Source organism: Nycticebus coucang, chromosome 2 (genome assembly GCF_027406575.1).
Source record: "Nycticebus coucang isolate mNycCou1 chromosome 2, mNycCou1.pri, whole genome shotgun sequence".
Lineage (NCBI taxonomy): Eukaryota > Metazoa > Chordata > Mammalia > Primates > Lorisidae > Nycticebus > Nycticebus coucang.
The window spans coordinates 171,917,931-171,945,930 of NC_069781.1; the positions used below are offsets into that span (position 1 = coordinate 171,917,931).

At 47.1% G+C, this 28,000-nt stretch overlaps 1 protein-coding gene across 2 annotated transcripts; it reads left to right on the forward strand.

Annotated features, from left to right (window-relative positions):
• On the forward strand, positions 1 to 28,000 carry AARS1 (alanyl-tRNA synthetase 1). Of its 2 annotated transcripts, none has more exons than XM_053607437.1 (21): positions 1 to 82; positions 4,546 to 4,710; positions 8,878 to 9,066; positions 9,357 to 9,502; positions 10,443 to 10,634; positions 12,393 to 12,537; positions 13,200 to 13,345; positions 14,525 to 14,633; positions 15,021 to 15,171; positions 16,325 to 16,449; positions 16,876 to 17,020; positions 18,396 to 18,574; positions 19,573 to 19,686; positions 21,353 to 21,559; positions 22,581 to 22,765; positions 24,807 to 24,915; positions 25,562 to 25,675; positions 26,316 to 26,435; positions 26,553 to 26,639; positions 26,955 to 27,068; positions 27,461 to 28,000. In XM_053607437.1, the coding sequence occupies exons 2-21, from the start codon at positions 4,567 to 4,569 to the stop codon at positions 27,644 to 27,646; spliced, it is 2,907 nt and encodes a 968-aa protein (XP_053463412.1). In that variant the 5' UTR covers positions 1 to 82; positions 4,546 to 4,566; the 3' UTR covers positions 27,647 to 28,000. The 2 variants fall into 2 exon arrangements, with proteins under 2 accessions (XP_053463412.1, XP_053463403.1); XM_053607428.1 differs by lacking the exon at positions 1 to 82 and adding an exon at positions 1,876 to 2,220.

Sequence of the window (28,000 nt, forward strand, 5' to 3'; positions counted from 1 at the left end):
GCCGCCTCTGATTGGGCGGGGCGGGGCAGGTTGAGGCCGCTTGTGGCCTGTTGCCGGTACCGCTTCGCGTCTGCAGGAGCAGGTCAGTGTGGGCACTGAGGGTGGTGGGCTCTGAGGGAAGAGTTCGAGATCGAGACCCTCGGGAGAGGCTGGACCCCCCGATAGCTCTGTTTACTGTGGGAGCGTCTGGGCCCAGGGCCTGCGGGGAAGGTTCGGCAGTTGCAGTGGGCCTCTGGGCCGGGCCCCGCGTGGCCTAGAGAACCCGAGCCTGGGCTGGAGCCGGGGGAAGACTGTGGCCCTTTGTCAGCCCCCCGGCTCCCTGGAGGTGGAGCAGCCTTGGGTGGACTTGCTAAAGACCGAGACCTTAGGAGGGTTGCCGTTGGCATCGTATGTCCACCCAACGCTGAGGTTTTGTCCTCCTTGGTATTAATGCCCAAGGGGCAGGAGGGGGCATAGGAGAGAAGGGTGGCGTCCAGCTATAAGCCATTCCCTAATTTCTTTTTTTGAGACAGTCTCACTGTGTCGCCCTGGGTACAGTGCTGTGGCGTCACAGCTCACAGCAATGTCTAACTCTTGAGCTTAAGTGATTCTCTTCCCTCAGGCTCCCAAGTAGCTGGGAGTACAGGCGCCCGCCACAACGCACGGCTGTTTTTTTGTTGTAGTTGTCATTGTCGTTTAGCAGGCGGGCTGGATTCGGACCCCCCAGCTCCGGTGTATGTGGCTGGCGCCTTAGCCGCTGAGCTACAGGCGCCGAGCCACATTCCCTAATTTCTTAAAATTATCTAGCTGATACCAGTCCAGACCCATCTAGATCATCTTGTTCAGCTGTTACTTTCTCCGTCTTCATTTCTCGGTGTGTTTCGAAGTATGCGCGTTAATACCGAGCTTGCTGTTAAAGGATTAGCATACCTAATCATGAAATAATGTATTTAGCAACCAGTGTACAGAATGCTGAGGATATACGGTAAGGTAAGGCCAGAAGAGTCATTGTGATGAGATTGATGAGAAGATGAACATTAAGCAAGCCATCAAATGCATGTAGAAATTATGAAGGGAGGCTTGGTGCCTGTAGCTCAGCGTCTAGGGCACTGGCCACATACACTGGAGCTGGCGCATTCGAATCCAGTCCAGGCCTGCCAAACAAAAACGACAACTACAACAAAAAATAGCAGGGTTCTGTGGTGGGCGCCTGTAGTCCCAGCTACTTGGGAGGCTGAGGCAAGAGAATTGCTTAAACCCAAGAGTTTGATGTTGCTGTGAGCTGGGACACCACAGCCACAAAGTGAGACTGTCTCAAAAAAAAAAATTATGAATGGAGACATTTGGGGCCCAAGAGGAGGAATCTGATAAAGAAGGGGAACCTTGTATGGAATTGAGACATCAAAAATGAGAAATTATGGAATTGAGGTATCAAAAATGAAGAATTAGAGAAAGGAGTGGGGGCAAGACAGAGAGCTTGTCTGACAAATGAAAAGTGTCTTAAAAGGTCCTAGGGCTGGAAACACAGTGTGATTTAAGGTGCCCAAGACCTTTGTAGCTCCTACTGAGAAGCGAAATTTGAGAAGTGCTTTTGTGCCACCTCTGTATCCCATGCACCCTTCCAGTATGTTTATATTGAATGAACAATTAGAGGTGGGGACACATCTTTTAATAGCCCCAGCCTCCGTAAGGTTTATAGTCAATATATTAGGTCCTTTTACATAATACTGAAGTTTTTTCTGTATACGGTGGTTTCTCTGTGAAGGACATAGACTTTCATCTTGTTTTTGTTATTGTTTTTGATTTTTGTTTATCTTGATTCCCAGCACATAGTATGCATTTATTACGTGGAATGATTAAGCAAAAGTGAGAAATTCTTTTTTTTTTTTTTTTGAAAAAAGTTCTGACCTTGATGATCACATTTATTGGCAATGTTGGAGAAAAATAAAAATGACGTTTAGCTTTAGGAGTTGTGAGTTATCTACAAATTAACTCATTTCAGGAGTGGAAGAATCCTTGGTCATTTCTTAATATAGAAATGTACGCAGGTTTCTCCTTTGAATGTCTTTCACATTTAAAGCGGCACTTGGACAAAGTTTCCTTGATGATAAATTCTTTGTATCAGCCAAGTCTCAATGGAGGGGCAACCAGGACAACGCCATCTCCTCGGACAAAAAGCATTGGAATATTCCGTTTTGTTGACTTGGGCTGTCTGTTCATATCACCCAGGCAGGACATCAGGTAAAAGACACTTAATTCTTGACAAAGAAAGGGACACGGTCTATCACAAGGGGTTCAGTGTGCAAACTTCAGTCCTTTTATATATCTCTTCATATGTTTCTTCATCAATTTCTATAGTAGTTACAGTTTCTTCCACATCTCCCAATATCATATTTAAATGTTGATCATAAGCATGTAATCTGCCCCGAAGCTCTCGGTCATTTCTCATTTTCACATAAATTCGCTCATCCAGGCTGAGCCTGATAAGATCCAGAGGCTCCTCTACAGTGTTGGTAGTTTGTTGCTGGTCCACGTCGTCCGCCGTGTTTCAAACCCTGCGCTCTTTCAAAAGTGAGAAATTCTTGTAACTGCTTATTTACCTCAAGTGGCCCACCTAGAGGAGGAGCAATGAACTCTGAAAAAGCTATGAGGGGGCGGCGCCTGTGGCTCAGTGAGTAGGGTGCCGGCCCCATATGCCGAGGGTGGCGGGTTCAAACCCAGCCCCGGCCAAACTGCAACAAAAAAATAGCCGGGCGTTGTGGCGGGCGCCTGTAGTCCCAGCTGCTCGGGAGGCTGAGGCAAGAGAATCGCGTAAGCCCAAGAGTTAGAGGTTGCTGTGAGCCGTGTGACGCCACGGCACTCTACCCGAGGGCGGTACAGTGAGACTCTGTCTCTACAAAAAAAAAAAAAAAGAAAAGAAAAAGCTATGAGGTTGCTGCAAAGTGTTAGGGTTACGGTTGTAAATTCATTTTTGTCTCTGTTGTCAAGATTTATTGGGAGTCAAGGTGAGGATGGATGAGGAATATAGTGTGACATTTCTAAATTTTTTTTTTTTAATTTCAGTTTGCTTGTTCATTCTTCTTTGAAGTACTCCTTTTTTGTTGATTTTCTTCTTCCTCTGGCGGTGCTGGCTGTTTTTGATGTTGTTAGTAGAGACGGGGTCTAGTCTGGCTCACTGCTGCTCATACTGGTCTTGAACCTCTGAGCTCAGACAATCCACCCGCCTCGGCCTCCCACAGCACTGGAACTATAGGCGTGAGCCACCACGCCTGGCCAGTGTGACATTTCTAAAAACCTGACCCTTGATTTCTGGCATGTGGTCAGATGTGGTCAGCTCTTTGGCTGTCAGCCATTGTTTTACCATCTTTTTGCCCAAAAGGCTTTTGTTTGAGTAATGAATTGATTGTGTAGTGAATGGATCATTTGAAATTGTGGTTAAACATAAATCTGAGAGTGAGGGTCTTGTGTTCACTGTATTCACCTTTTATTGTATCTTCCTTATAAGAGAAAACCTTTGAGCGAATCAAACAATATTATCCATTGAGCTTTCCAGTTTACAGATTGCTTCCAAATACAGGATGGCTTTTTTTTTTTTAAGAGAGACAGGTCTTGCTGTGTTTCCTAGGCTGGCCTTTATTCCCCCTATTTTTTAATTCTAGAAATGAGGTCTCACTCTGTAGCACAATAGCACAATAGTAGCTCACTACAGTCTCAAACATCTGGGCTTGAGCGATCTTTCTGCCTCAAGTTCCTGAGTAAGTGGGACAATAGGCATTTGTCACCATGCCCAGCTAGTTTTTAAATATTTTTTTTGTAAAGACAGGGTTTTTTCCTGTCTTTTCTTGCTATGTTGCCCAGGCTGCTCTTCAACTCCTGGCCTCAAGCGATCCTTCCATCTCAGCCTCCCAAAGCACTGGGATTGCAAATATGAGCCACTGAGCCCAGCCTGTCCCTCTTTTCTTTTCTTTTTTTTTTGGCCCTCTTTTCTTCTCACTTTATGGCCCTCTGTAGAGTGCCGTGGCCTCACACAGCTCATAGCAACCTCCAACTCCTGGGCTTAAGCAATTCTCTTGCCTCAGCCTCCCAAGTAGCTGGGACTACAGGCGCCAGCCACAACCCCCGGCTATTTTTTGGTTGCAGTTTGGCCGGGGCCGGGTTTGAACCCACCACCCTCGGTATATGGGGCCGGCACCTTACTGACTGAGCCACAGGCCCTGCCCCTGTCCCTCTTTTCTGATTCTGGCCTAGGGCCTGGCATGGAGTAGAGATACTCAATCCATATTTGTTGAATGAATGAATGAATACATGAATAAATCACTTCCTACTCTGCTTGGTGTGTTGAACCTGTTGAGGCTGGCAGGGGGAAGGAATTGGACGGGGCTGCTATCTGCTGGTGCAGCACTGTTTGCTTTAAATGGTTTTACTCTTGGATATTAGACATGGAGGTTTTAGGATCAGCTTATCGATGTCCTGCTGTGACTTGGCTTGAGAACCCAGGAGTCTTGTTAAACTTGCACTTACCGTTTAGTTTCATTTCCTCTAATTTTCCTTCTTTACTTTGGTTAGTTCTTTGGAGTGACTTTCAAGATGGACTCAACTCTCACAGCAAGTGAAATCCGGCAGCGATTTATAGACTTCTTTAAGAGACATGAGCACACCTATGTTCATTCATCTGCCACCATCCCATTGGATGATCCCACTTTGCTCTTTGCCAACGCAGGCATGAACCAGGTAAGGGTTTTTTCCTTTCATCTTGACCATTTGAACACATAGGAGGTAGCAGAGTGGTGATTAAAGCACTGCCCTGAAGTGAGGCAGAATCCCAGTTCTTTCCTGTACTGTGTGATCTTGCAGAATTTTATGTTATGAACTTCGGTATCTTTGACTGTGAAATGATGAATTACAATAATATTGCTTGCCTGTAGGTTGCAATGAGGAGTGAAAAAGGTATTACTTGCAAAATGTTTATTATAGTATTTGGTACATAGTAGATACTCAAATATTAGCTATTATTATTTTAAATTATTATGAGAAACCTCAATACGCATGGATTAGAATTGTTTGCCTCAGGCTTGGTGAGTGTAGCTCAAGAGGCTAAGGCGCCAGCCACATACACCAAAGCTGGCAGGTTCAAATCCAGCCCGGGCCCGCCAAACAACAATGACAACTGCAGCCAAGGAATAGCTGGGTGTTGTGGTAGGCACCTGTAGGCCCAGCTGCTTGAGAGGCTGAGGCAGGAGAATCACTTAAACCCAGGAGTTTGAGGTTGCTGTGAGCTCTGATGCCATAGCACTGTACCCAGGACGACAGCTTGAGGCTCTGTGTCCAAAAAAAAAGAATTGTTTGCCTCTCAAGAACAATACAGCCTGCTATCTAGTTTGTAAAGTTTTGTCCTTTTTTACTCCTTAGGAAAAAGCTGTGTTTTCTTAGAATCAAAGGCTGGATTCATCTTGCTGAGCTCTGAAAAAAGAGTTGTTAACTATCATGATTCTCTTGCATCTTCTCATTGTCTCTGTTTTTTTTTTTTTTTTTGTAGAGACAGAGTCTCACTTTTATGGCCCTCGGTAGAGTGCTGTGGCCTCACACAGCTCACAGCAACCTCCAACTCCTGGGCTTAAGCGATTCTCTTGCCTCAGCCTCCCGAGTAGCTGGGACTACAGGCGCCCGCCACAACGCCCGGCTATTTTTTGGTTGCAGTTTGGCCAGGGCTGGGTTTGAACCGGCCACCCTCAGTACATGGGGCCGGCGCCTTACCGACTGAGCCATAGGTGCCACCCAGTCTCTGTTTTTTTCTTTATAAAATAATTTGAGGTTTTGTTTTTTTATTTTTAGTAGAGATGGGTCTCACTCTTGCTTAGGCTGGTCTGGAAGTCCTGAGCTCGAGGTATCCTCCTGCCCCACTTCCCAGAGTGCTGGGATTACAGTGTGAGCCACTGTGCCCAGCTCTAACCCCTTTCTTTTTTTTTGTAGAGACAGAGTCTCACTGTACTGCTCCTGGGTAGAGTGCCGTGGTGTCACACGGCTCACAGCATCCTCCAACTTCTGAGCTTAAGCGATTCTGTTGCCTCAGCCTCCCAAGCAGCTGGGGCCACAGGCGCCCACCACAACACCCGACTATTTTTTGTTGCAGTTTGGCCGGGGCTGGGTTTGAACCTGCCACCCTCAGCATATGGGGCCAGCGCCCTACTCACTGAGCCACAGGCACCACCCTCTAACCCCTTTCTTTTTCTTTTTTTTTTTTTTAGTAGAGACAGAGTCTCACTTTATGGCCCTCGGTAGAGTGCCATGGCATCACACAGCTCACAGCAACCTCCAACTCCTGGGCTTAAGCCATTCTCTTGCCTCAGCCTCCCGAGTAGCTGGGACTACAGACGCCCACCACAATGCCCAGCCATTTTTTGGTTGCAGCTAGGCCAGGGCCGGGTTTGAACCCGTCACCCTCGGTATATGGGGCCGGCGCCCTACCAACTGAGCCACAGGCACCGCCCTCTAACCCCTTTCTTGAAACTATTGCCACTAGTGCCAATCTAGAGCCATTGCTGAAGAAAGTATGAGTTAGTATGTTTTGTGTTTGGAACAGTGGAAAGTTTTATTGATAGAGAAAAGGATTTTCTCTTGAAATAACGAAAGCCTTATTGAGAAGTTTAAAAGGATTTTTTCAGTGTGTCTGTGATGGTGAAAAATATTTACCAGGCTTACACTTCGCAGAAGTAGATTCAGGTTAGATGGTGTTGTCAGGGCTTTCCCATGATGGCTTTCTGGAAGCCTTGCTTAGTGCAGTGGATCTGCCAGCCCTTAGGCTTCTCCTCAGGCTGGAATAAGGTGACAGAATTTTTCCTCTCCACTGTCTTTTCTGGCACAGAAAGTTAGAGATGGTGGGGACATTTTCTACCTTGTGTAACTCTACTTATAAAATTATGAAAAAGGGCGGCACCTGCACTCTACCCAGGGCCATAAAGTGAAACTGTGTAAAAAATATATATATATAAAAAATATTTCCAATTATGTGTGAGTCCTGTGTCTAACCTTAACTTTTTTATTTTTATTTATTTATTTTTTAAATAAGCTTTTATTTTTTATTTTTTGCAGTTTTTGGCCAGGATGGGTTTGAACCCACCACCTCCGGTATACGGGGCCAGTGCCTAGTCCTTTGAGCCATAGGCGCCGCCCTTTATTTTATTTTAGAGACAGAGTCTCACTTTGTCACCCGGCCTGCCACAACACCCAGCTATTTTTTGTTGCAGTTTGGCCAGGGCCAGGTTTGAACCCTCCACCCTCGGTATATGGGGCTGGCGCCCTACTCACTGAGCAACAGGTACCGTCCACATGTTAGGTTCTTTTTTTTTTTTTTTTTTGTGAGACAGTTTCAAGCTGGGCCACACCTGTGGCTCATTGAGTAGGGCACCGGCCCCATACACGGAGGGTGGTGGGTTCCCTGGCCCCGGCCAAACTGCAACAAAAAAATAGCTGGGCGTTGTGGTGGGCGCCTGTAGTCCCAGCTACTTGGGAGGCTGAGGCAAGAGAATCACCTAAACCCAAGAGCTGGAGGTTGCTGTGAGCTGTGATGCCACAGCACTCTACCAAGCATGACAAAGTGGGACTCTGTCTCTAAAAAAAAGAAAAACAGTCTCAAGCTGTTTGCCCTGGGTAGAGTACCGTGGCATCATGTCACAGCTTATGGCAACCTCAAACTCTTGGGCTTAAGCAATTTTCTTGCCTCACCCTCACAAGTAGCTGAGACTATAGGCGCCTGCTACAACACCACGCTATTTTTGTTGCAGTTGTCGTCGTTATTGTTGTTTTTTTTAGCTGGCCCAGGCCAGGTTCAAAGCTGCCACCCTCGGTGTATGTGGCTGGCACTGAAACCACTGTGCTACGTGTGCTGAGCCACAATGGAAATGTTCTTTATCTTTCTTGCCCAATATGGTTCCCACCATTCACATGTGATTACTGATCTAGTATGATCAAGGAACAGAATTTTTAATTTTTTTTTTTTTTTTTTTTTTTTTTTGTATAGACAGAGTCTCACTTTATGGCCCTCGGTAGAGTGCCATGGCATCACACAGCTCACAGCAACCTCCAACTCCTGGGCTTAAGCCATTCTCTTGCCTCAGCCTCCCGAGTAGCTGGGACTACAGGCGCCCGCCACAACGCCCGGCTATTTTTTGGTTGCAGTTTGGCCGGGGCCGGGTTTGAACCCGCCACCCTCGGTATATGGGGCCGGCGCCTTACCGACTGAGCCACAGGCGCCGCCAGAATTTTTAATTTTTTAAATATTAATTACTAATGATTTAATTTTAGTTAATTTAATTTTACATGGTCACAAGGGTCTGGTGACCAAACTGCACAGTGCTGAATTAGACAGGTCTAATGGTGAAAATACGGTAAAGTAACACAAATAACAAGGATACATCTAGGACTTCATGAATCCTCAGGGTGAGGTCATTCTGCCTCCCAATACATCGGATCATTGATCAACATTGTGTTGATTTTACTTCCTTAGTATATCTTCCTTTTTTTTTTTCTCTCATCACCTTTACTACCAAGTGAGCATACCCGTTTTCAGAATAAGATCTTTCAGAAAGATGACATGAGCAGCTCAGCTTTCACTGCATCAGTTTTGGCTCTCGTCTCAGATCTGGTGGGCCTTTCCCCTGTAGTGTCACTGTCAGTGGTGGGAATTGTTAGGGAACCAGGTCCAAGGAGAACCTGCTCCAAGATGAGCCATCTCTACTGTGGCTCCATCAGGCCACCTGCTTCTGACAAATGTCTGTATTCAAGGCTCATTAAATCACGAACTGTAGTTTATATGCTGTCTCTTCCTGCCCGCATGTAGCACCTGATATATCCTGCAAGTCATTAAAAGTTGAACTGTTCTTTTTGTTGTTGTTTTTAAAGTTCAAACCCATCTTTCTCAACACTATTGACCCATCTCATCCTATGGCAAAGCTGAGCAGAGCTGCCAATACACAAAAATGCATCCGGGCTGGGGGCAAACACAATGACCTGGACGATGTGGGCAAGGACGTCTATCATCACACCTTCTTTGAGATGTTGGGCTCTTGGTCTTTTGGAGATTACTTCAAGGTAAGCTCAGAGCCAGGCATTGGGGTTTTGAATAAAGTGGTCCGTCCCAAGAAAGGAGCAGGTTCTAATTTTGCTTATTTTAAAATGTGATCACCTGAGAGATTCAGTAGTTAAGTGCATTCAGTACCTGTGATTTGATGATTTCCATTTGGATTTCTTATATAAATTGATCCTGATTTAGTTGAGTGTATAATGAAGATAGTATCATTTTTATCTGTTTCTAAAATCTGGTCTTTTCTTACCCATACTAATTAGATTTTGGTTTGGCCTTGTACTCTATCTTTCTATAGGAATTGGCTTGTAAAATGGCTCTGGAACTTCTCACCCAAGAGTTTGGTATTCCAGTTGAAAGACTTTATGTAACTTACTTTGGTGGGGATGAAGCAGCTGGCTTAGAACCAGATCTGGAGTGCAAACAGATCTGGCAAAATTTGGGGTAAGAATGAGTTCACTTGTTGAGATACAGAGGAATAAAATGATTCCTCACTTCAGTGCAGGAGTGAGGTCTTTTTTTTGTTTGTTTGTTTGTAGAGACAGAGTCTCACTGTACCGCCCTCGGGTAGAGTGCCGTGGCGTCACACGGCTCACAGCAACCTCTAACTCCTGGGCTTACACAATTCTCTTGCCTCAGCCTCCCGAGCAGCTGGGACTACAGGTGCCCGCCACAACGCCCGGCTATTTTTTTGTTGCAGTTTGGCCAGGGCTGGGTTTGAACCCGCCACCCTCGGCATATGGGGCCGGCGCCCTACTCACTGAGCCACAGGCGCCGCCCAGGAGTGAGGTCTTATGACCTGGAGTGCATCATCATTTCCCATTGTGGGATGCACATTTTGAGATGCAGATGAGGGTAAGGAGTAAGTGGGAATAATTATCTTCCCCTGTATTAATTGCTGCTTAGTATGTTTGATCATTCTGTTGAAAGCTGGCATGAGTCTCTCTTTTTTTTTTTTTGAGACAGAGCCTCAGTTTGTCACCCTCAGTAGAGTATCCTGGTATAATGGCTCACAGCAACCTCAAACTCTTGAGCTCAAGAGATCCTCTTTCCTCAGCCTCCCAAGTAGCTGGTACAACAGGCATCCGCCACAATGCCCAACTATTTTTGGAGACGGGGTCTCCATCTCTCTTAGGCTGGTCTCAAACTCCTGAGCTTAAGCAATATATCTGCCTTGGCCTCCCAGAGTGCTAGGATTCCAGGTGTGAGCCACCATGGCTGGCCTGTGTTCTGCTTCTTTACCCTGCTAAGCATGCAGGCTTAGCATTAATAATTGCTAAAGGGTAGGACTTCTTTATAAGAGATGGTAAGGATTTCTTTTGTAGTGGATGCAAGTCTGGACAGAATCCCTGTCAGTGGCTATAATTGGTCTTATCTTGTGCAGGCTGGATGATGGGAAAATCCTCCCTGGCAACATGAAGGATAACTTCTGGGAGATGGGTGACACAGGCCCATGCGGTCCCTGCAGTGAGATCCACTATGACCGGATTGGTGGCCGGGATGCTGCACACCTTGTCAACCAGGATGACCCCAACGTGCTGGAGATCTGGAACCTTGTGTTCATCCAGTATAACAGGTGGCCTTGGGGTCCTGCTCCATTCTTGCTAAGAGGGGTACCTTTCCTATAGCTGAGTAGAGAAAGGAACTCCAAGCTGCATGGCTGTCTTCTTGGAAGGCTCCTTCCCTCCTTCCCTCTTTCCCTCCCTCCCTCCTTTCTTCCCTCCCTCCCTCCCACTCCTCATATTTCTTTCTTTTTCTTTGTTTTTTAGAGACAGTTTCACTATGTGGCCCTCCATAGAGTGCTGTGGTGTCACAGCTCACAGCAACCTCAAACTCTTGGGCTTAAGAGATTCTCTTGCCTCAGCCTTCCGAGTAGCTGGGACTACAGGCACCCGCCACAACGCTGGGCTATTTTTTGTTTGCAGTTGTCATTGTTGTTTAGCAGGCCCAGGCAGGGCTTGAACCCACCAGCTTCAGTGTATGTGGCCAGCGCTCTACTTACTGAGCTATTGGCACTGAGCCAGAAAGGCTCTTTTCTAATTCTGATCTTTGGAGACAGTGGAACAGTGCTGAAGCAGGCTCCACAGGCATCATGGCATCTTATGGCACTTTTTTTTTTTTTTTTTTGAGACAGAGCCTCAAGCTGTTGCCCTGTGTAGAGTGCCATAGCATCACAATTCACAGCAATCTGAAACTCCTGGGCTTAAGTGATTCTCTTGCCTCAGCCTCCTAAGTAGCTGGGACTACAGGCGCCTGCCACAACGGCCCAGCTATTTTTTGTTTGTAGTTGTCATTGTTGTTTAGCAGGCCCGGCTGGATCGGAACCTGCCAGCTCTGGTGTATGTGGTTGGTGCCTTAGCTGCTTGAGCTACTGACACCAAGCCCCTTTTTTTTTTTTTTTTTTTTTGGAGATAAGAGTTACACTCTGTCGCCCTCAGTAGAGTGCTGTGGCATCACAGGTCATAGCAACATCAAACTCTTGGGCTTAAGCAGTTCTCTTGCCTCAGTCTCCCAAGTAGCTGGGACTACAGGCACCTGCCACAACACCCGGCTATTTTGTTCTTGCGGTTGTCGTTGTTCAGCTGGCCTGGGCCAGGTTCTAACCTGGCAGCCTCGGTACATGTGGCTTGCACTGTAACCACTGTGCTACGGGTGCTGAGCCGTTATGGCACTTTTTTAAACTGTTATTTCTCAAATTTCACTCAGATCTCGGGGACAGGGCTAGGCCTATTCTTTTATGACCTAGTCTTACCCCACATAACACCTTGTAAGGGTAGCTCTTCCTGTAATTTGGGCTGCTGTTTTAAAGCTAATTTCTTTGATGCTTGCCTTACTCTTAAGTGGGCTCCAGAGAACTTTTCCTTCCTTTCTCCCTCTGCTCTCCCTCATCTCTTCCTCCCCTCTAGGCAGAGGCAAATGGCAAATAGCTACAGCCTGCAAACTGCAATGTAACAAGTTCTTTTTTTTATTTTATTTTATTTTATTTTTTTAACTTTTTTTTTGTTAAATCGTAGCTGTGTACATTAGTGCAATGAAGGGGTACAATGTGCTGGTTTCATATACAATCTGAAATATTCTCATCAAACTGTTCAACGTAGCCTTCATGTTATTGTACGTAGACATTTGTATTCTGCCTTTAATAAGTTTCGCCTGTACCCATTCTAAGATGCACCGTAGGTGTGGCCCCACCCATTACCCTCCCTCCACTCAACCTCCCCCCTCCCTTCCCCTTCCTTGGCCCTTTCCTCATAATGTAATGAGTTCTAACCAGCAGGGACTGGAGGGTGGCAGCCTGAGTCTCTGCTTCAACTTCCTGTTCCTCTGGATCGTACAGGGAAACTGATGGCATTCTGAAACCTCTTCCCAAGAAAAGCATTGACACAGGGATGGGCCTGGAGCGACTGGTGTCTGTGTTGCAGAATAAGATGTCCAACTATGACACTGACCTTTTTGTCCCTTACTTTGAAGCCATTCAGAAGGTACTGATCCTGTTGCAACCATTTCAAACTTCTGTAGAGGTTTCCAGGGTGGACTCTTAGTATCCCTGACAGAGATAAAATGACTATATGCCGCTTGGTGCCTGTGGCTCAAGCCGCTAAGGCACCAGCCACATACACCTGAGCTAGCGGGTTCGAATCCAGCCTGGGCCCGCCAAAAAAACAACAGTGACGGCTGCAACCAAATAATAGCTGGGCGGTGTGGCAGGTGCCTGTAGTCCCAGCTACTTGGGAGGCGGAGGCAGGAGAATTGCTTGAGCCCTGGAGTTGGAGGTTGCTGTGAGCTGTGATGCCACAGCACTCTACCCAGGGTGACAGCTTGAGGCTCTGTCTCAAAAAAAACAAAACAAACAAAAAAAAATGACTATATGCTTTGCCGCCAAGCAAGGATGCCAGTTACCATCTGCCTCCTTCATTGTTAATGATGACAATGTGAAGCTTAAAACACAAGACAGTGTAATTTGTTGAGTAGGGGCCTGGCTGGAGTCTCCTTACTCTCCCAAGATCACTGTTCTTTGGGTAGAGGATCTGGTGAGGGGAAGTCCTTTCTCCTAATATTCCTCAGTACTCAGAACCTCCTCAGGCAAGGCAGGGCCAGAAAAGGGCTGCTTCCTAAGGGGCTGCCTGCTGTTTTTTGTCTGTAGGGCACAGGTGCCCGGCCTTACACTGGGAAAGTTGGTGCTGACGATGCTGATGGGATTGATATGGCTTACCGGGTGCTGGCCGACCATGCTCGGACCATCACTGTGGCATTGGCTGATGGTGGCCGGCCTGACAACACAGGGCGGGGGTAAGTATGTTAACACACAGGGCAGTGTTTGGACTGACACTGTGAGTTTTATGATTCTGTGTGAACTTAAAGCCATACTTTATTTTTTTCCTATATCTTCAGGGTAGTTAGAAGAAATCTTCCCCCCACACACACACCTGCCTTTTTTTAAAGGGATGAAGGAAATTTCAGCTAATGTTAAGGAGTTGCCATTATATTAAACCTTTGTTGCTCAGTACAAGATGATAGAGATTATTATTTAAAGCCGATAGGATATTGGCAGGGGCAGAGGAGGGGTAAGTATTGACCAACCCCAGGTTTAAGATAAAAGAAAGTCTTTGAGAGAGCAAGACAAAAAGTTGTTATGCCCAGGAGTTTCCCAGAGATAACACAGCCAGACAAGCTGAATTTGCAAGGGAGTCATTTTATTGAAGAGCTGGCCGGCAACTGCCTCAGTGTCCCAACAAGGGGTTTCTGAGAGCAGCCCCCAGTGCTTAAGGGGTTGGGTTTTTATTTATTTATTTATTATTTCTTTATTTCTTTATTTTTTATTTTTTTTGGCCGGGGCTGGGTTTGAACCCGCCACCTCCGGCATATGGGACCGGTGCTCTACTCCTTGAGCCACAGGCGCCGCCCAAGGGGTTGGGTTTTTAAGGCTTGGTCTGCATCCTGGTTGGCATATAGTGCATCCGTGGTGCATCCGTGTAGGGCAGCAACCAAGCGTATAGAAGGAGAATTTTGTGGTTAGTCATAAATCTTTGTTTTAATATCCCTCCCTTAATACATCTTAGTTTTAGTACTTTCCCCCCATACATCTTAGTTTCAGTACTTTTCCCACCTGGTATTGTTTAAAGGTCAGTCTGGGAACGGTTGGTACCTTCTGGTCCATTTCCCAGGGAGTTAGCCAAGCAAGAAATTGGGAGTGAACTAGGAGCAAGAAATCAATTAGTACTTTCCCATTTATCTTTGGAGTGAACTAGACTTGCTTCAATTTTTTTGAAAGCTTGCAGTCCGGAAATTTGCCAGGAGTTAACTGGTATTTTTCCACTTTAGCCTTGGCCTGACACTCTCCTACTTAAGCCTAGGCCCACTAGGCCTAACAGTTGGTCATGTTGTGGGTGGTGGAATTCCAAAGGACACCCTGTAAAGCCCTCAGCAGGGAATGTTGTCTAGCAGGGAACTTGTTTCTGCCTCTTACAGGTATGTGTTGAGACGGATTCTCCGCCGGGCTGTTCGATACTCGCATGAGAAACTTAATGCCAACAGGGGTTTCTTTGCTACATTAGTAGATGTTGTTGTCCAATCTCTGGTAGGTATATTTCTCTGCTTACTTCTTCTGTGCTAATGGGCTCACTGTTAGTGAGCATTTTTTTTTCTCGAGACAGAGTCTCACTTTGTCGCCCTTGGTAGAGTGCTGTGGTGTCACAGCTCACAGCAACCTCAAACTCTTGGGCTTAAGTGATTCTCTTGCCTTAGCCTCCCAAGTAGCTGGGACTACAGTAGCCTGCCACAATGCCTGGCTATTTTTTGTTATAGTTGTCACTGTTTGGCAGGCTTGGGCTGAGTTCAAACCCATCAATCCTGGTGTATGTGGTACCCTAACCGCTGATCTATAGGCGCCAAGCCTCTTAGTGAGCATTTTTAAGAGGGGCTGTGGAATAAATAGAACGCCTCCCCTCTATTTCCCCTTTGTCAGGGAGAAGCATTTCCTGAGCTAAAGAAGGACCCAGACATGGTGAAGGACATCATTAATGAAGAAGAAGTGCAGTTTCTCAAGACTCTCAGTAGAGGGCGTCGCATCCTGGACAGGAAAATTCAGAGCCTGGGAGAGACCAAGACCATTCCTGGTAAGGACCTATTTGTGCCCTTCTCCATCCCAGCTGTTTTATCTTTCTGGGCCTTCTTCACAGACTGAGAATAGGCTCCCATGTCTCCAAGGCAAGCATAGATTCGCTAAACTGCTTTTGGTATAAAGTGAGATTTACAGTAAAATTATAAAACTAATGTATTATTATTGTGAAGTATTCAAATAATGCTGAATACAGGCCAGGCGCAGTGGCTCACGCTTGTAATCCTAGCACTCTGGGAGACTGAGGTGGCTGGATTGCTTGAGCTCATGAATTCAAGACCAGCTTGGGCAAGAGACCCTGTCTCTACTAAAAATAAAAAAACTGGGGCAAGAGGATGACTTGAGCCCAAGAGTTAGAGGTTGCTATGAGCTATGATGATGCCATGGCACTCTACCCATGGTGACAGCTTCAGACTCTGTCTCAAAAATAAATAAATAAAGATTATTATTATTTTTTAAATCCTGAATACAACTGTATTCAAAAAGTGAAAATCTCACACTCATTTCTGAGGGGTAACGACTCTGAATAGTTTGGTGTATTAAGTATTTTTCCATTTGGATGCACGTACATGTAGGTATTTGTAGGGGAGGGGTATATGTGTATTTCAAGCAAAAATGGGAACGTTTTGGTGTATTCTCTTTTGCATCTTGCTTTATTTTTCACCAGATGGGAAAATTAATTCCAAAGATTTTTTTTTTCTTTTTACTAAAGTATAACATACATGGGGAAAGCTTAAATTAATTTTCACAAACTAAACTCACTCATGTTCAGGTCAGGAAACAGAACTTTGCTAAGGGAGACCCGTGTGCTTCCTCCAGGTCAGTTTGAAAAGATCTGATGGTTTTCTTTTTTTTTTTTTTTTTTTGTAGAGACAGAGTCTCACTTTATGGCCCTCGGTAGAGTGCCGTGGCCTCACACAGCTCACAGCAACCTCCAACTCCTGGGCTTAAGCAATTCTCTTGCCTCAGCCTCCCGAGTAGCTGGGACTACAGGCGCCCGCCACAACGCCCGGCTAATGATGGTTTTCTTGATACTGACTTGCCGTGTCCCTTAATCCCTTCTGTCAGTCTTAGCATCCACTTGGTGGGGAGTGGTTGGAAAGGAAGCGGCCGTCCATGCTGTTTTGACACAACTCGTTTGTGCTGTGTAGGGGACACTGCTTGGCTTCTGTATGACACTTATGGGTTTCCAGTGGATCTCACCGGACTGATTGCTGAAGAGAAGGGCCTGGTGGTAGATATGGATGGCTTTGAAGAGGAGAGGAAACTGGCCCAGGTACCAAATTTGGAGAGTGAGTAGCAGACCCCCCTACCAAGTAAGCCAGGACTTAGCTGTGAAGCAAGTACAAGTTTCCTTCCATTAAAGTCTGTGAAATTCTTTCTTTCCCTAGACAAGTGATTCTCAACTCAGGACAGTTCTGCCTCCCAGGGGGCACTCGGCAGTAACGTCTGAAGATATTTTTGGTTGTAACAACTGGGGGTGGGATGCTGCAGTCATCCAGTTAAGGCTGAGGATGCTCCTCACCATCCTACAGTGAGGGAGGACAGCCTCACAGCAAAGAATTACCTGCCCCAAGGTGTCAGCAATGCTGAGATTTAAAAACCCAGTTTTAGAGCTTTATCTTGGACATAGTTTTTTAGCAAGTTTGAATTCTTTTTCTCTTACTTTAGGGTAACGTAGGCTTGTTTCTCTAACTGGCAGTTGAAATCACAAGGCAAGGGAGCTGGAGGGGAAGACCTCATTATGCTGGACATTTATGCTATTGAAGAGCTCCGGGCAAAGGGGCTAGAAGTCACAGATGATTCCCCAAAGTACAATTACCATTCGGACTCCAGCGGTAGTTACGGTATGTTGCTGTGCTCCTTTTGCTTCTGAGCTTTCTGTCCCTTATCTGGAGGTATTTTGGGAAATGTTTCTCAGGATTAGGTACCCAGCATCTCCGAAGGCCTTTGTTTTAGTGCTTATAGTCATACTGTGCACTTTTATACTCATTGGCACCCTTGGCTGGTGGTTTTCTTAACTCTTTATCTTGAAATAATTATAGTCACAGGAAATAGTTTAAAAAAATTATAGGGACTTGATATAAACCACGTCCATGTATCTTTCATGTATTTTCCCTACTTCTTTTTTTTTATGAGTCTCACTTTCTTGCCCCCAGTAGAGTACCGTGGTGCCACAGCTCACAGCAACCTCAAATTCTCGGTCTTAAGCAATTCTCTTGCCTCGGCCTCCCAAGTAGCTGGGACTACAAGTGCCCGCCATAACACCTGGCTGAGACAGGGTCTCACTCTTGTTTAGGCTGGTCTTAAACTCCTGTGCTCAGGCAATCCACTGGCCTCGGCCTCCCAGAGTGCTAGGATTACAGACATGAGCCACCATGTCCAGCTCTTGTTTCCCCTCATTTTAACATCTTGCAGGAAACCAGGCAATTGACATTGATATAATCTCCAGAGGCTGCTGAATTTTGCATGTGGGTAATGGCATTATAAAGTTAAAAAACAAATTAATGGGCAATACATGTTATTTCATTTTTGCTGTGGTAAAGAATAGTCATACCTAAATCTATCCAAGAAAGCCTACTGAATGAATACACTCTTTGTGAGTGGACTGTGGACTCAGAGATTTATTGCCACTCTTAAAGATCTGCTAATCAGATTCACCAAGTGTCTGTTCAGTATCTCAGAGTTAGGGTGGCCAACTGACCCGGGTTTTTCTCCCTTTGCTGCCCTTGGTAGAGTGTAATGGCATCATAGCTCACAGCAACCTCAAACTCTTGGGCTCAAGTGATTCTCTTGCCTCAGCCTCCCAAGTAGCTGGGACTATAGACACTTGCCACAACGCTCAGCTGTTTTTAGAGATGGGGGTCTTGCTATTGCTCAGGCTGGTTTTGAACTTGTGAGCCCAGGTAATCCACCTGCCTTGGCCTCCCAGAGTGCTACAATTATAGGTATGAGCCACTGTACCCAACCAACTGTCCCAGTTTTAATACTGAAAACTTACATGCCAGGAAATCCCCTCAGTTTAGGAAACTGGGACAGTTGTTTACCCTACTGAGTGTTATATTCTTTGGTAGAAAACCAGGGAGCTTTCTTCTGAATTAAAATTGGACAATTAGGACCTAAGAACAGTTAGAGAAATAGAATCCAGCAAAAGCCAGGTAAAAATATGTGAATAAAGTCATCAACCTTATGTTCCCTGTTCTCTGCATTTCCACTGAGCAGTGTTTGAGAACACAGTAGCTACAGTGATGGCCCTGCGCAGGGAGAAGATGTTTGTGGAACAGGTATCCACAGGCCAGGAGTGTGGAATGGTACTGGACAAGACCTGTTTCTATGCGGAGCAAGGAGGGCAGATATATGATGAAGGCTACCTGGTGAAGGTTGATGACAACAGTGAGGATGTAAGCCAGCATTCTTCTTCCTTATTAGCTGGGAGTTGGGCAGCTCTCTCACTCCTCAGTACTGTAGGCCTGGACAAGCAGAGCCAACAGACTTTTGGGATGGGTGTCATTGCCAGAGTTTGTTTTTTTTTGAGACAGTCTCACTTTTGTCACCCTCAGTAGAGTGCCGTGGCATCACAGCTCACAGCAACCTCAAAGTCTTGGGCTCAAGTGATTCTCTTGCCTCAGCCTCCCTAATAATTAGGACTACAGGCACCCACCACAATGCCCAGCTGCTTTTTTTGTTTGTTTAGCAGGCCCGGGCCAGGTTTGACCCCACTAGCCACGGAGCTATTCTTTCCCTGTTGCTTCCCAATGATTGGGATCCTTGTAGCCAGCGTGCAAGGTTTGACATGCTTTCATTATAAATGAGGGGCAGGTGTCCTTGTAGGAAACTCAGCCTCTACCTCTGCCACTGCTGAGTTTGGTCTTGGATGAGTTAACTGTGTCTCCCTTGGCTTTCAAATTCTGTTAAAATTCTCTTAATACATTTATTTTATTATTTATTTATTTCCCTTTTTTTTGTCGCCCTCAGTAGCCAAAACTCAAACTCCTGGGCTCAAGTGATTCTCTTGCCTCAGCCTCCTAAGTATCTGGGGCTACAGGCGCCTGCCACAACGCCTGTTTTTTTTTTTTTTTTTTTTTTAACACCTTGTTGTTTTTTGTTGTGGTTGTCATTGTTGTGTAGCTGGCCCGGGCCGGTTCGAACCTGCCAGCCTTGGTATATGTGGCTGGCGCCATAACCACTGTGCTACAGGCGCTGAGCCTAATGCATCTATTGTTATTAATGGTATATATGTGTGTGTGTACATACCGTTAGAGTGTCTTAGGGAATATATGTGTGTGTGTGTAATTGACATAATGTTTTGTGTATGTGGATTTATATATTTACATATGAGGGAATTGAGGTATTTTTCGAGATTTATTTATTTTTGGGTCTTTTCCTTGACTCTTTTTAGAAAACTGAGTTTACAGTGAAGAATGCTCAGGTGCGAGGAGGGTATGTGCTACACATAGGAACTGTCTATGGTGACTTGCAAGTAGGTGATCAGGTTCGGCTGTTTATTGATGAGGTGAGTTGCTTTATTCTGTCCTCTATTGGGTCTGAATGGAAGTCCCCTCCTTCTTTAGCTTTATTTATTTTTTATTTTTTTCAGTTTTTGGCCGGGGCTGGGTTTGAACCCACCACCTCCGGCATACAGGGCCAGCGCCCTACCCCTTTGAGCCACAGGCGCCGCCCCCCCCCCCTTTTTTTTTTTTCGAGACAGGGTCTCATTCTGTTGCTCAGGCTAGAGTGCAATGGTGTCAGCCTTGCTCACAGCAACCTCAAACTACTGGGCTTAAGTGATTCTCTTATCTCAGTCTCCCAAGTAGCTGGAACTACAGGTGCCCACCACAACACCCGGCTTTTTTTTTTTTTTGTAGTTGTCATTGTTTGGCAGGCCTGGTCTGGGGTTCGAATCTGCCAACTCTGATGTATGTGGCTGTGCCCTCGCTGCTAAGCTGCAGGTGCAGAGCCTGCTTTTCTAGTCTCAAGTACTTGTTTCAGTGCCTAGGATCCCATAGTAAGAACTAGGCTGTTGCATGTGTCAGATCCAAATAAGTGGTTTAGAACAAGACAGCAATGTTTATTTTGCACCTAAAGATCCAAGCTTGATACAAAGGCTCTGCTGCACAGAGTCAAAGGGCCCAGCTTCTCCTCACTTGTTCTACCCTTGTTCTTGAGGTGTTGCCCTTGATTTCATGGTCCAAGAGGATAGCTATCATGATGTAGGTCAGGGCTTGGCAAACCTTTTTATTTTTTTGCAGTTTTGGCTGGGGCCGGTTTGAACCTGCTACCCTCAGCATTTGGGACTGGTGCCCTCCTCCCTGAGCCACAGGCACCGCCAAGGCAAACCTTTTTTTTGTAGAGACAGAGTCTCACTTTATGGCCCTCGGTAGAATGCCATGGCATCACACAGCTCACAGCAACCTCCAACTCCTGAGCTTAAGCGATTCTCTTGCCTCAGCCTCCCGAGTAGCTGGGACTACAGGCGCCCGCCACAACGCACAGCTATTTTTTTTTTTTGGTTGCAGTTCAGCCGGGGCCGGGTTTGAACCCGCCACCCTCGGTATATGGGGCCAGTGCCTTACCGACTGAGCCACAGGCGCTGCCCAAGGCAAACCTTTTTTATAAAGGGCCATATAGTAAATATTTTTGCTTTGTAGACTATATGCTCTGAGTCATGATTACTCAGCTGTTAACTATAACCCACAAGCAGCCATAGACAACATGCCAACAAATGGGAGTGGCTGTGTTCCAATAAGCCTGTTTATAATAATTTGTAAAAAATAAGTGACAGGCCAGATTTGGCCCATAGGCCATAGTTTGCTAATTGCTGTTCTAGATGGTGGAAGAGGAAGGGGAGGGCATGGCCCTTTGCTTTAAGAGTATATATTACAGGCAGCACCTGTGGCTCAAAGGAATAGGGCGCTGGCCTCATATACCAGAGGTGGCGGGTTCAAACTCGGCCCAGCCCAAAACTGCAAAAAAAGAGAAAAAAGCATATATATCACTTTTGCTCACAATCTTTTGACCAGAACTTAGTCACATGGTAATAGTTGTAGGGAAGTTGGGAAATGTAGTCTTTATTCTGGGCAGCCACGTGTCCAACAAAAATTCTAGTACTTTGTGGAAAGGGGGTAAACAAGTATTGGGGAGTGACTAGCAGTCTGATACAGCTCTCTCTTCCTTTATAGCCCCGGCGGAGACCTGTCATGAGCAATCACACAGCCACCCACATTCTGAACTTTGCCCTGCGCTCAGTGCTTGGGGAAGCCGATCAGAAGGGCTCGTTGGTTGCCCCTGATCGCCTTCGGTTTGACTTCACTGCCAAGGGAGCCATGTCCACCCAACAGATCAAAAAAGCCGAAGAGATTGTTAATGAGATGATTGAGGCCGCCAAGGTAGGCTACACTGTTTGAGCTCCTGGGTCATGATCTTCACTCCTTCCCACACCATCACTGTCAATGGAGGCTCAGCTGTCCTGTGTTCCCACTCCATTGTGCCAGATTCTGTCCTACACATAGATTTGTTTAAAGCAATGATTCTCAGACTTTGCTTTTGTAGTGGGCATTGGTGGTATTTAGGGCATGGTGGAGGGAGGTCTTTGCCCCACCTCCTCCTTAGGACAACCAAAGCTCTTCTGTTTATGTCTGTTTACATATAAGATTTGGTTCGGGGCAGTGCCTGTGGCTCAGTGAGTAGGGCGCTGGCCCCATATACCGAGGGTGACGGGTTTGAACCCAGCCCGGGCCAAACTGCAACCAAAAAAAAAGAATTGTTGGGCGTTGTGGTGGGTACCTGTAGTTCCAGCTACTCAGGAGGCTGAGGCAAGAGAATCGTCTAAGCCCAAGAGCTGGAGGTTGCTGTGAGCTGTGATGCTATGGCACTCGAGGTCAATAAAATGAAACTCTTTTAAGAAAAAAAAAAGATTTGGTTCATACATTTCCAAATGGGTGGAAATTCACATTAATCCTCTCTCTCTCTCTTTTTTTTTTTTTTTTTGAGACAGAATCTCATTATGTTGCCCTCGGTAGAGTGCCATGGCGTCTTAGCTCATAGCAACCTCAAACTCTATCGAACTCAAGTGATTCTCTTGCCTCGGCTTTCCAAGAAGCAGGGACTATAGGCGCCTGCCACAACACCTAGCTATTTTTAGAGATGGAGTCTCACTCTGGCTAAGGATGGTCTCGATCCCCTCAGCTTAGGTAATCCACCCACCTCAGCCTCCAGCCTCCCAAGTGCTAGGATTACAGGCATGAGCCACCATGCCTATTGATCCTCTTGACTTTGTACATGGTGTGTTATTTCTGGAGGTTCAGGGCACTTGCTGGGCAGAGCTGTGGCTGAACCTCACACTTTTTGTGCTATCTCTTAAAGCATATCCAGGGACCTTTTCCAGCTTTTTTTCTTTTTCTATGGCAGCCCGTCTACACCCAAGACTGTCCCCTGCCTACAGCGAAAGCCATCCAGGGCCTGCGGGCTGTGTTTGATGAAACCTATCCTGATCCTGTGCGAGTTGTCTCCATTGGAGTCCCAGTGTCCGAGCTGTTGGATGACCCCTCTGGTCCTGCTGGCTCTCTCACTTCCGTGGAGTTCTGTGGGGGAACGTGAGTACTGCAGAGCAGCAGCAGACTTGGCCACTGTCTTCATCATTTGGCATCCCAGGCTAGATTAGCTGTTATCTTTCTGAGGTTGGCATGATGTCCTCTGACCTGCAGTTGCCAAACAGCATTCCCAGGAGCCTTAGCATCCTAGTGTTCTAGGCAGACCCCTCAATGCCCATAACATGTCCTGGGTTTGGCTGGGCGTTATGACTCACACCTGTAATCCCAGCACTTGGGAGGCTGAAGCGGGTAGATTGCCTGAGCTCACAGGTTTGAGAACAGCCTCAGCCAGAGCAAGACCTCATCTCTAAAAATTAGCCAGTAACGTGGTGGGCGCCTGTAGTCTCAGCTACTTGGGAGGCGGAGGCAAGAGACTCACTTAAGTTCAGGAGTTTGAGGTTGTTGTGAGCTGTGACTCCAAGGCACCTACCAAGGGTGACAAAGTGAGACTCTGTTTAAAAAAAAAAAAATGTGCTAGGTTTGTGAGGAGGTAAGAAGCAAAGAGCTTATTAACACTTACCACATAGGCTCGGCACCCTTAGCACAGTGGTTATGGCACCAGCCACATGCACTGAGGCTGGTGGGTTTGAACCTGGCCGGGCCAGCCAAGCAACAATGATAACTACGACAAAAAAATAGCCGGGCGTTGTGGTGGGCCCCCTGTAGTCCCAGTTACTTGGAAGGCTGAGGCAAGAGAATCACTTGAGCCCAGGAGTTTGAGGTTGCTGTCAGCTGTGACACCACGGCACTCTACCTAGGGCGACACAGTGAGACTCTGTCTCAAAAAACAAACAACAAAAAAAAAAACATTCACCACATAATCGCCTGCCGCTGTTCACTGGGCTGATACTAACAAGGAGGCTGGTGTGGAGTCCAGGATTCAGCAAGGCCCTGGAGCGCTCACAAGCTCCTGAGCAGGCACTTGTTAGAGCCAGCTCAGTCTGGCTTAGGAAAAGGACTTGTTTCTGCCAACTTGCATTCCTCTATAGTGCTCGGGGGAAGGTCACAGAGGCCTGCGAAGTGTCAGCTTCCCGGTTCATCCCATCCTAGGCCTCCTGTAGGCGTCAGGCAGGCAGAGAGTGGGGGCAGGGGTGTGGGATCATCTTCTAGGCCTCTTTACCCAGCTGAATTGGGCCTGCATATAAGTCCTACTTCATGTTCATTGGGCCTGAATACCTGTTTGCGAACACTCTTTAGGCCACAGCAAACAGCTTTCATGAACTTCACCCTTGTAGGAGAGTGACTGGGGGAGTCAGTGATTATTTGAGGTTCTCTGTTTGAGGCAACTGGGGGATAAAACCTATTTTAGGGGTTGTGGTAAGATTTTAAAGATATCCTCCAGTATTCTCACCTAGTGAGCAGGGACATAAAAATATAGCTATGTTCTTGGGTGGCGCCTGTGGCTCAGTGAGTAGGGCGCCGGCCCCATATGCCGAGGGTGGCAGGTTCAAGCCCAGCCCTGGCCAAACTGCAACAAAAAAATAGCCGGGCGTTGTGGCGGGCGCCTGTAGTCCCAGCTGCTTGGGAGGCTGAGGCAAGAGAATCGCGTAAGCCCAGGAGTTGGAGGTTGCTGTGAGCCGTGTGACACCACGGCACTCTACTCGAGGGCGGTACAGTGAGACTCTGTCTCTACAAAAAAAAAAATATATATATATATATATATAGCTGTGTTCTATCACAGGACCCAAAAATGTCACATAGAGCCTAACAGCAGTACTGTGATATTGATTGTTGGGAATTCCAGAGCACTTTGATGTTTATCTTGTTTGATTTTCACAGCAGCCATGTGAGGGAAAATTAATCCCATTTTATACATGAGAACACTGAGACTCACAGAGAAGGTGTCTTTCTTGCTCAGTGTCAGAATCCTTAACCAGAGCTGTGTTGTGAAATTCCCTTAAACACAAAGGGCCTACGCACTGCTGCCTTGAGAGCTTCCCTGAGCAGGAGCACCCCCGGGGCTCAGGCAGCCCAGCTATGGGCTCCCAAGCTGCAGGGGCCGCCCTGCCTCCTCTTTACCAAAGACTTTTGTTCTGCCACTCAGGCATCTGCGGAACTCAAGTCATGCTGGAGCTTTTGTGATTGTGACTGAGGAAGCCATTGCCAAAGGTATCCGGAGGATTGTTGCTGTCACAGGTGCTGAAGCCCAGAAGGTGAGCAGATCCGATGGGGTGGTGGCTTATTTGAGCAGGCGGGAGGAGTGTGGTCTGTGCATCCATAGAGCAGACAGTCCTGCTGTGGCTGCTGTGGTCAGAATGAAAGTGCTGTGCTACCCCTGAAGTCCTCTGGTTCCCCCTACCTGGCAGAAGAAAGCCACCACTGCCATGAGATTTCCACACTCCTTTATGTTTAATCTTTTAAAATATGTGTGAGTTTGGCTTCTACTCCCTAATAGTTCTTTGAGGAGAGTACTACATAGTTTTGCTGTGCTTCAAGTGTCCACAGGGTGTATCCACATGTCCCCTACTCTGACATATACGCAGTAGAGGATGCTAACTCTGGATGTAGGAATTGTAGCTTGTGTCTGACTATGCCAGCACCTGAGAGATGGTCATTTCAGAGGCTGACAAGGGCTCCTGTCAAGTTCTCAGTCACATCCTCAGCCCAAGTAGAAGCAGGCTTTATTGGCCTTGTGTGAGGAAAGTTTTCTTTTCTAGGGCATGAGGCTGCTTCCTGGGAGAAAGAAACTTTTGGTGTCTTAGAGTGTGTTGCTCCATACCCTGTTGTTGGGGCTGCCATAGCCGTTTACACACAGAATACTGAGGCTTGGAGTTTACAACTGTGATTGTCCCCTCCCAGGCCCTTAGGAAAGCGGAAAACTTGAAGATATCTCTCTCTATCATGGAAGCCAAAGTGAAGGTCCAGACTGCGCCAAACAAGGATGTACAGAGAGAGATCGCTGACCTTGGTGAGGTAAGAGTAGCCTCCTTCCCTCCTCAGGGCTTGCTCAGCCCTTGGGCCTCTTGAGTACGACATTCACAAGCACTCACTGTGACCAGTCAGGTTGTGGGTCCCAGTGGCATGGGTCTCTGGGTTGACTTCTCTGGTCTGTAGCCTTGCCAAGGGGACCCCATGGGTCCTGGCTTGTGGGCCCTTGGACCTGCCTGCTGCTCCCATTTCTGCTAGTTGGTGAGCTCAGTCTGAGTGTTTCAGAGGTGAGGGAGATGGGGAAGGTCCTGAGGCTGCCCACTGTGTCTGAGCCTGCCTGCTGTTAATTTGGATTTGAGGTTCTTGGTGAGTCCATTGCAGTCTGTGCTCCCTGCCTGGAAAAGACCTGGCTTCCCAAGAGCCCGGCTTTCTCTGTGTCACTCCCTCTCTTCCTGCCCTGCTTATTGCAGCGGCTGCCCTTGCTCCTGCAGAGACTAGTCTCACAGCTCCCCAGTCTGGGGTATGAGGCTACTCATAGATGCTTTTGGGGGGGGTTTTTTGTTTGTTTGTTTTTTAATCTCTTTTCCCAGACACTAGTCAGGGGACATGTTAGTTGAAAGCCAGTAGAGTGAATGGACTGGAGCCTTCATCCTTGCTCCTTGTGATCTTATGGCTCTGTTTCTAGTCCCTGGCCACCGCAGTCATCCCACAGTGGCAGAAGGACGAGTTGCGGGAGACTCTGAAATCCCTGAAGAAGATCATGGATGACCTAGACCGGGCAAGCAAGGCTGATGTCCAGAAACGAGTGAGTCCTGGTCTTCAAGGAAGTCAAGAGGATTTCCTTGGCAGAGACTGGCAAGACTGCTGTCTAGGTTTTAGGGCCTGGCCTGAGCCTCTCTTTTCTGGACTTTTCTTTTTGAAGGTGTTGGAAAAGACAAAGCAGCTCATTGACAGCAACCCCAACCAGCCCCTTGTCATCCTGGAGATGGAGAGCGGCGCCTCAGCCAAGGCAACCCAGGGGCTGGGGGTCCCTTTTCTTCTGGGTCTTACTGGCCCTCTGGTGGCTCTGAGTTGGGTGGTCACCTAAGGGCTTACTGTCTGGGCTGGAGGTCAGGCTGAGAGCCATGGAGAGACCTAGTGGCTGCACAGCTGTGGGTCCTGGCAAGGGGAACAGTTCCTTGAAGTGGGAAGTCAATCTCAGAGCCAGGGAGGCTCCTGGGGACAGCACCTGCTCCTGGAAGATGGTGCTGAGCTCTGCACACTGCTCTTATGGAGAATAGGACCCTTCCCCAGGCTGTGGCCTGACACCAACTTCTCCCTACAGGCCCTGAATGAAGCCTTGAAGCTTTTTAAAACACATTCCCCTCAAACGTCTGCCATGCTCTTCACCGTGGACAATGAAGCTGGCAAGATCATGTGCTTGTGTCAAGTTCCTCAGGTCAGAACTGCCTGCAACCTTGCTCCCAAAACTTGCAAGCCCCTACAGCAATGCGAAGTGTCAGTTCTTACGACTGTTTGCCAAACCTGCACCTTCATATGTGTGCAGCCCACATTAGACATAGCTGTCTGATACCTTTGCCAGTACACCTTACCCTCAGGCCTTCTTAGTGGTGAATATGTGTAAATATGCTGGCTGATACCGAATTTTGCCACTCTATGTCTCTGTGCTGGTGGTAGCCATTGACTACCCCCCCATATATCTATGGAGTCTGTCTCAGCTTCTGCTACCACCCAGGGTAGGAATAGGTACCTGTGACTCCTTTATCCTTTTTCTGCCCCTCTACCCTGCCTCAGTCCTGTCCTGTTCTGACTCCTATTTCTGTCTTCCAGAATGCAGCCAATCGGGGCCTAAAAGCTAGCGAGTGGGTGCAGCAGGTGTCAGGCCTGATGGACGGCAAAGGTGGTGGCAAGGATATGTCTGCCCAAGCCACAGGGAAGAATGTGGGCTGCCTGCAGGAGGCGCTGCAGCTGGCCACTTCCTTTGCACAACTCCGCCTGGGAGATGTCAAGAACTGAGGGAGGAGTGCTGCCAGTAGGAAGTGTCTTCCTCTCACCAAAGGGCCACAGTCCACCCAGCAGCTCTCCATCTACTATAGGGACATGTGAATGCTGGACCTTTACATAGCCTCATCCGTCCTAACCCAGCAGTGACTAGAACTCACCTGGGAGCCACCCTGGGGTTCAGGGCCCCTGTGAATTTGTGTCCTGAGCCCTGCATGTCGGCACTGTATGTCTAGAACACTGCCCTAGGATTGCAGTTATTGTCATCACACTCAGGGCTATAGATGGCTCTCCAGACCCAAGGCTTCTGGGTCTGTTAGCAGGAATCATTTTTGCTGCAGAAAATAAAAAGAACCACGTGCAATACTG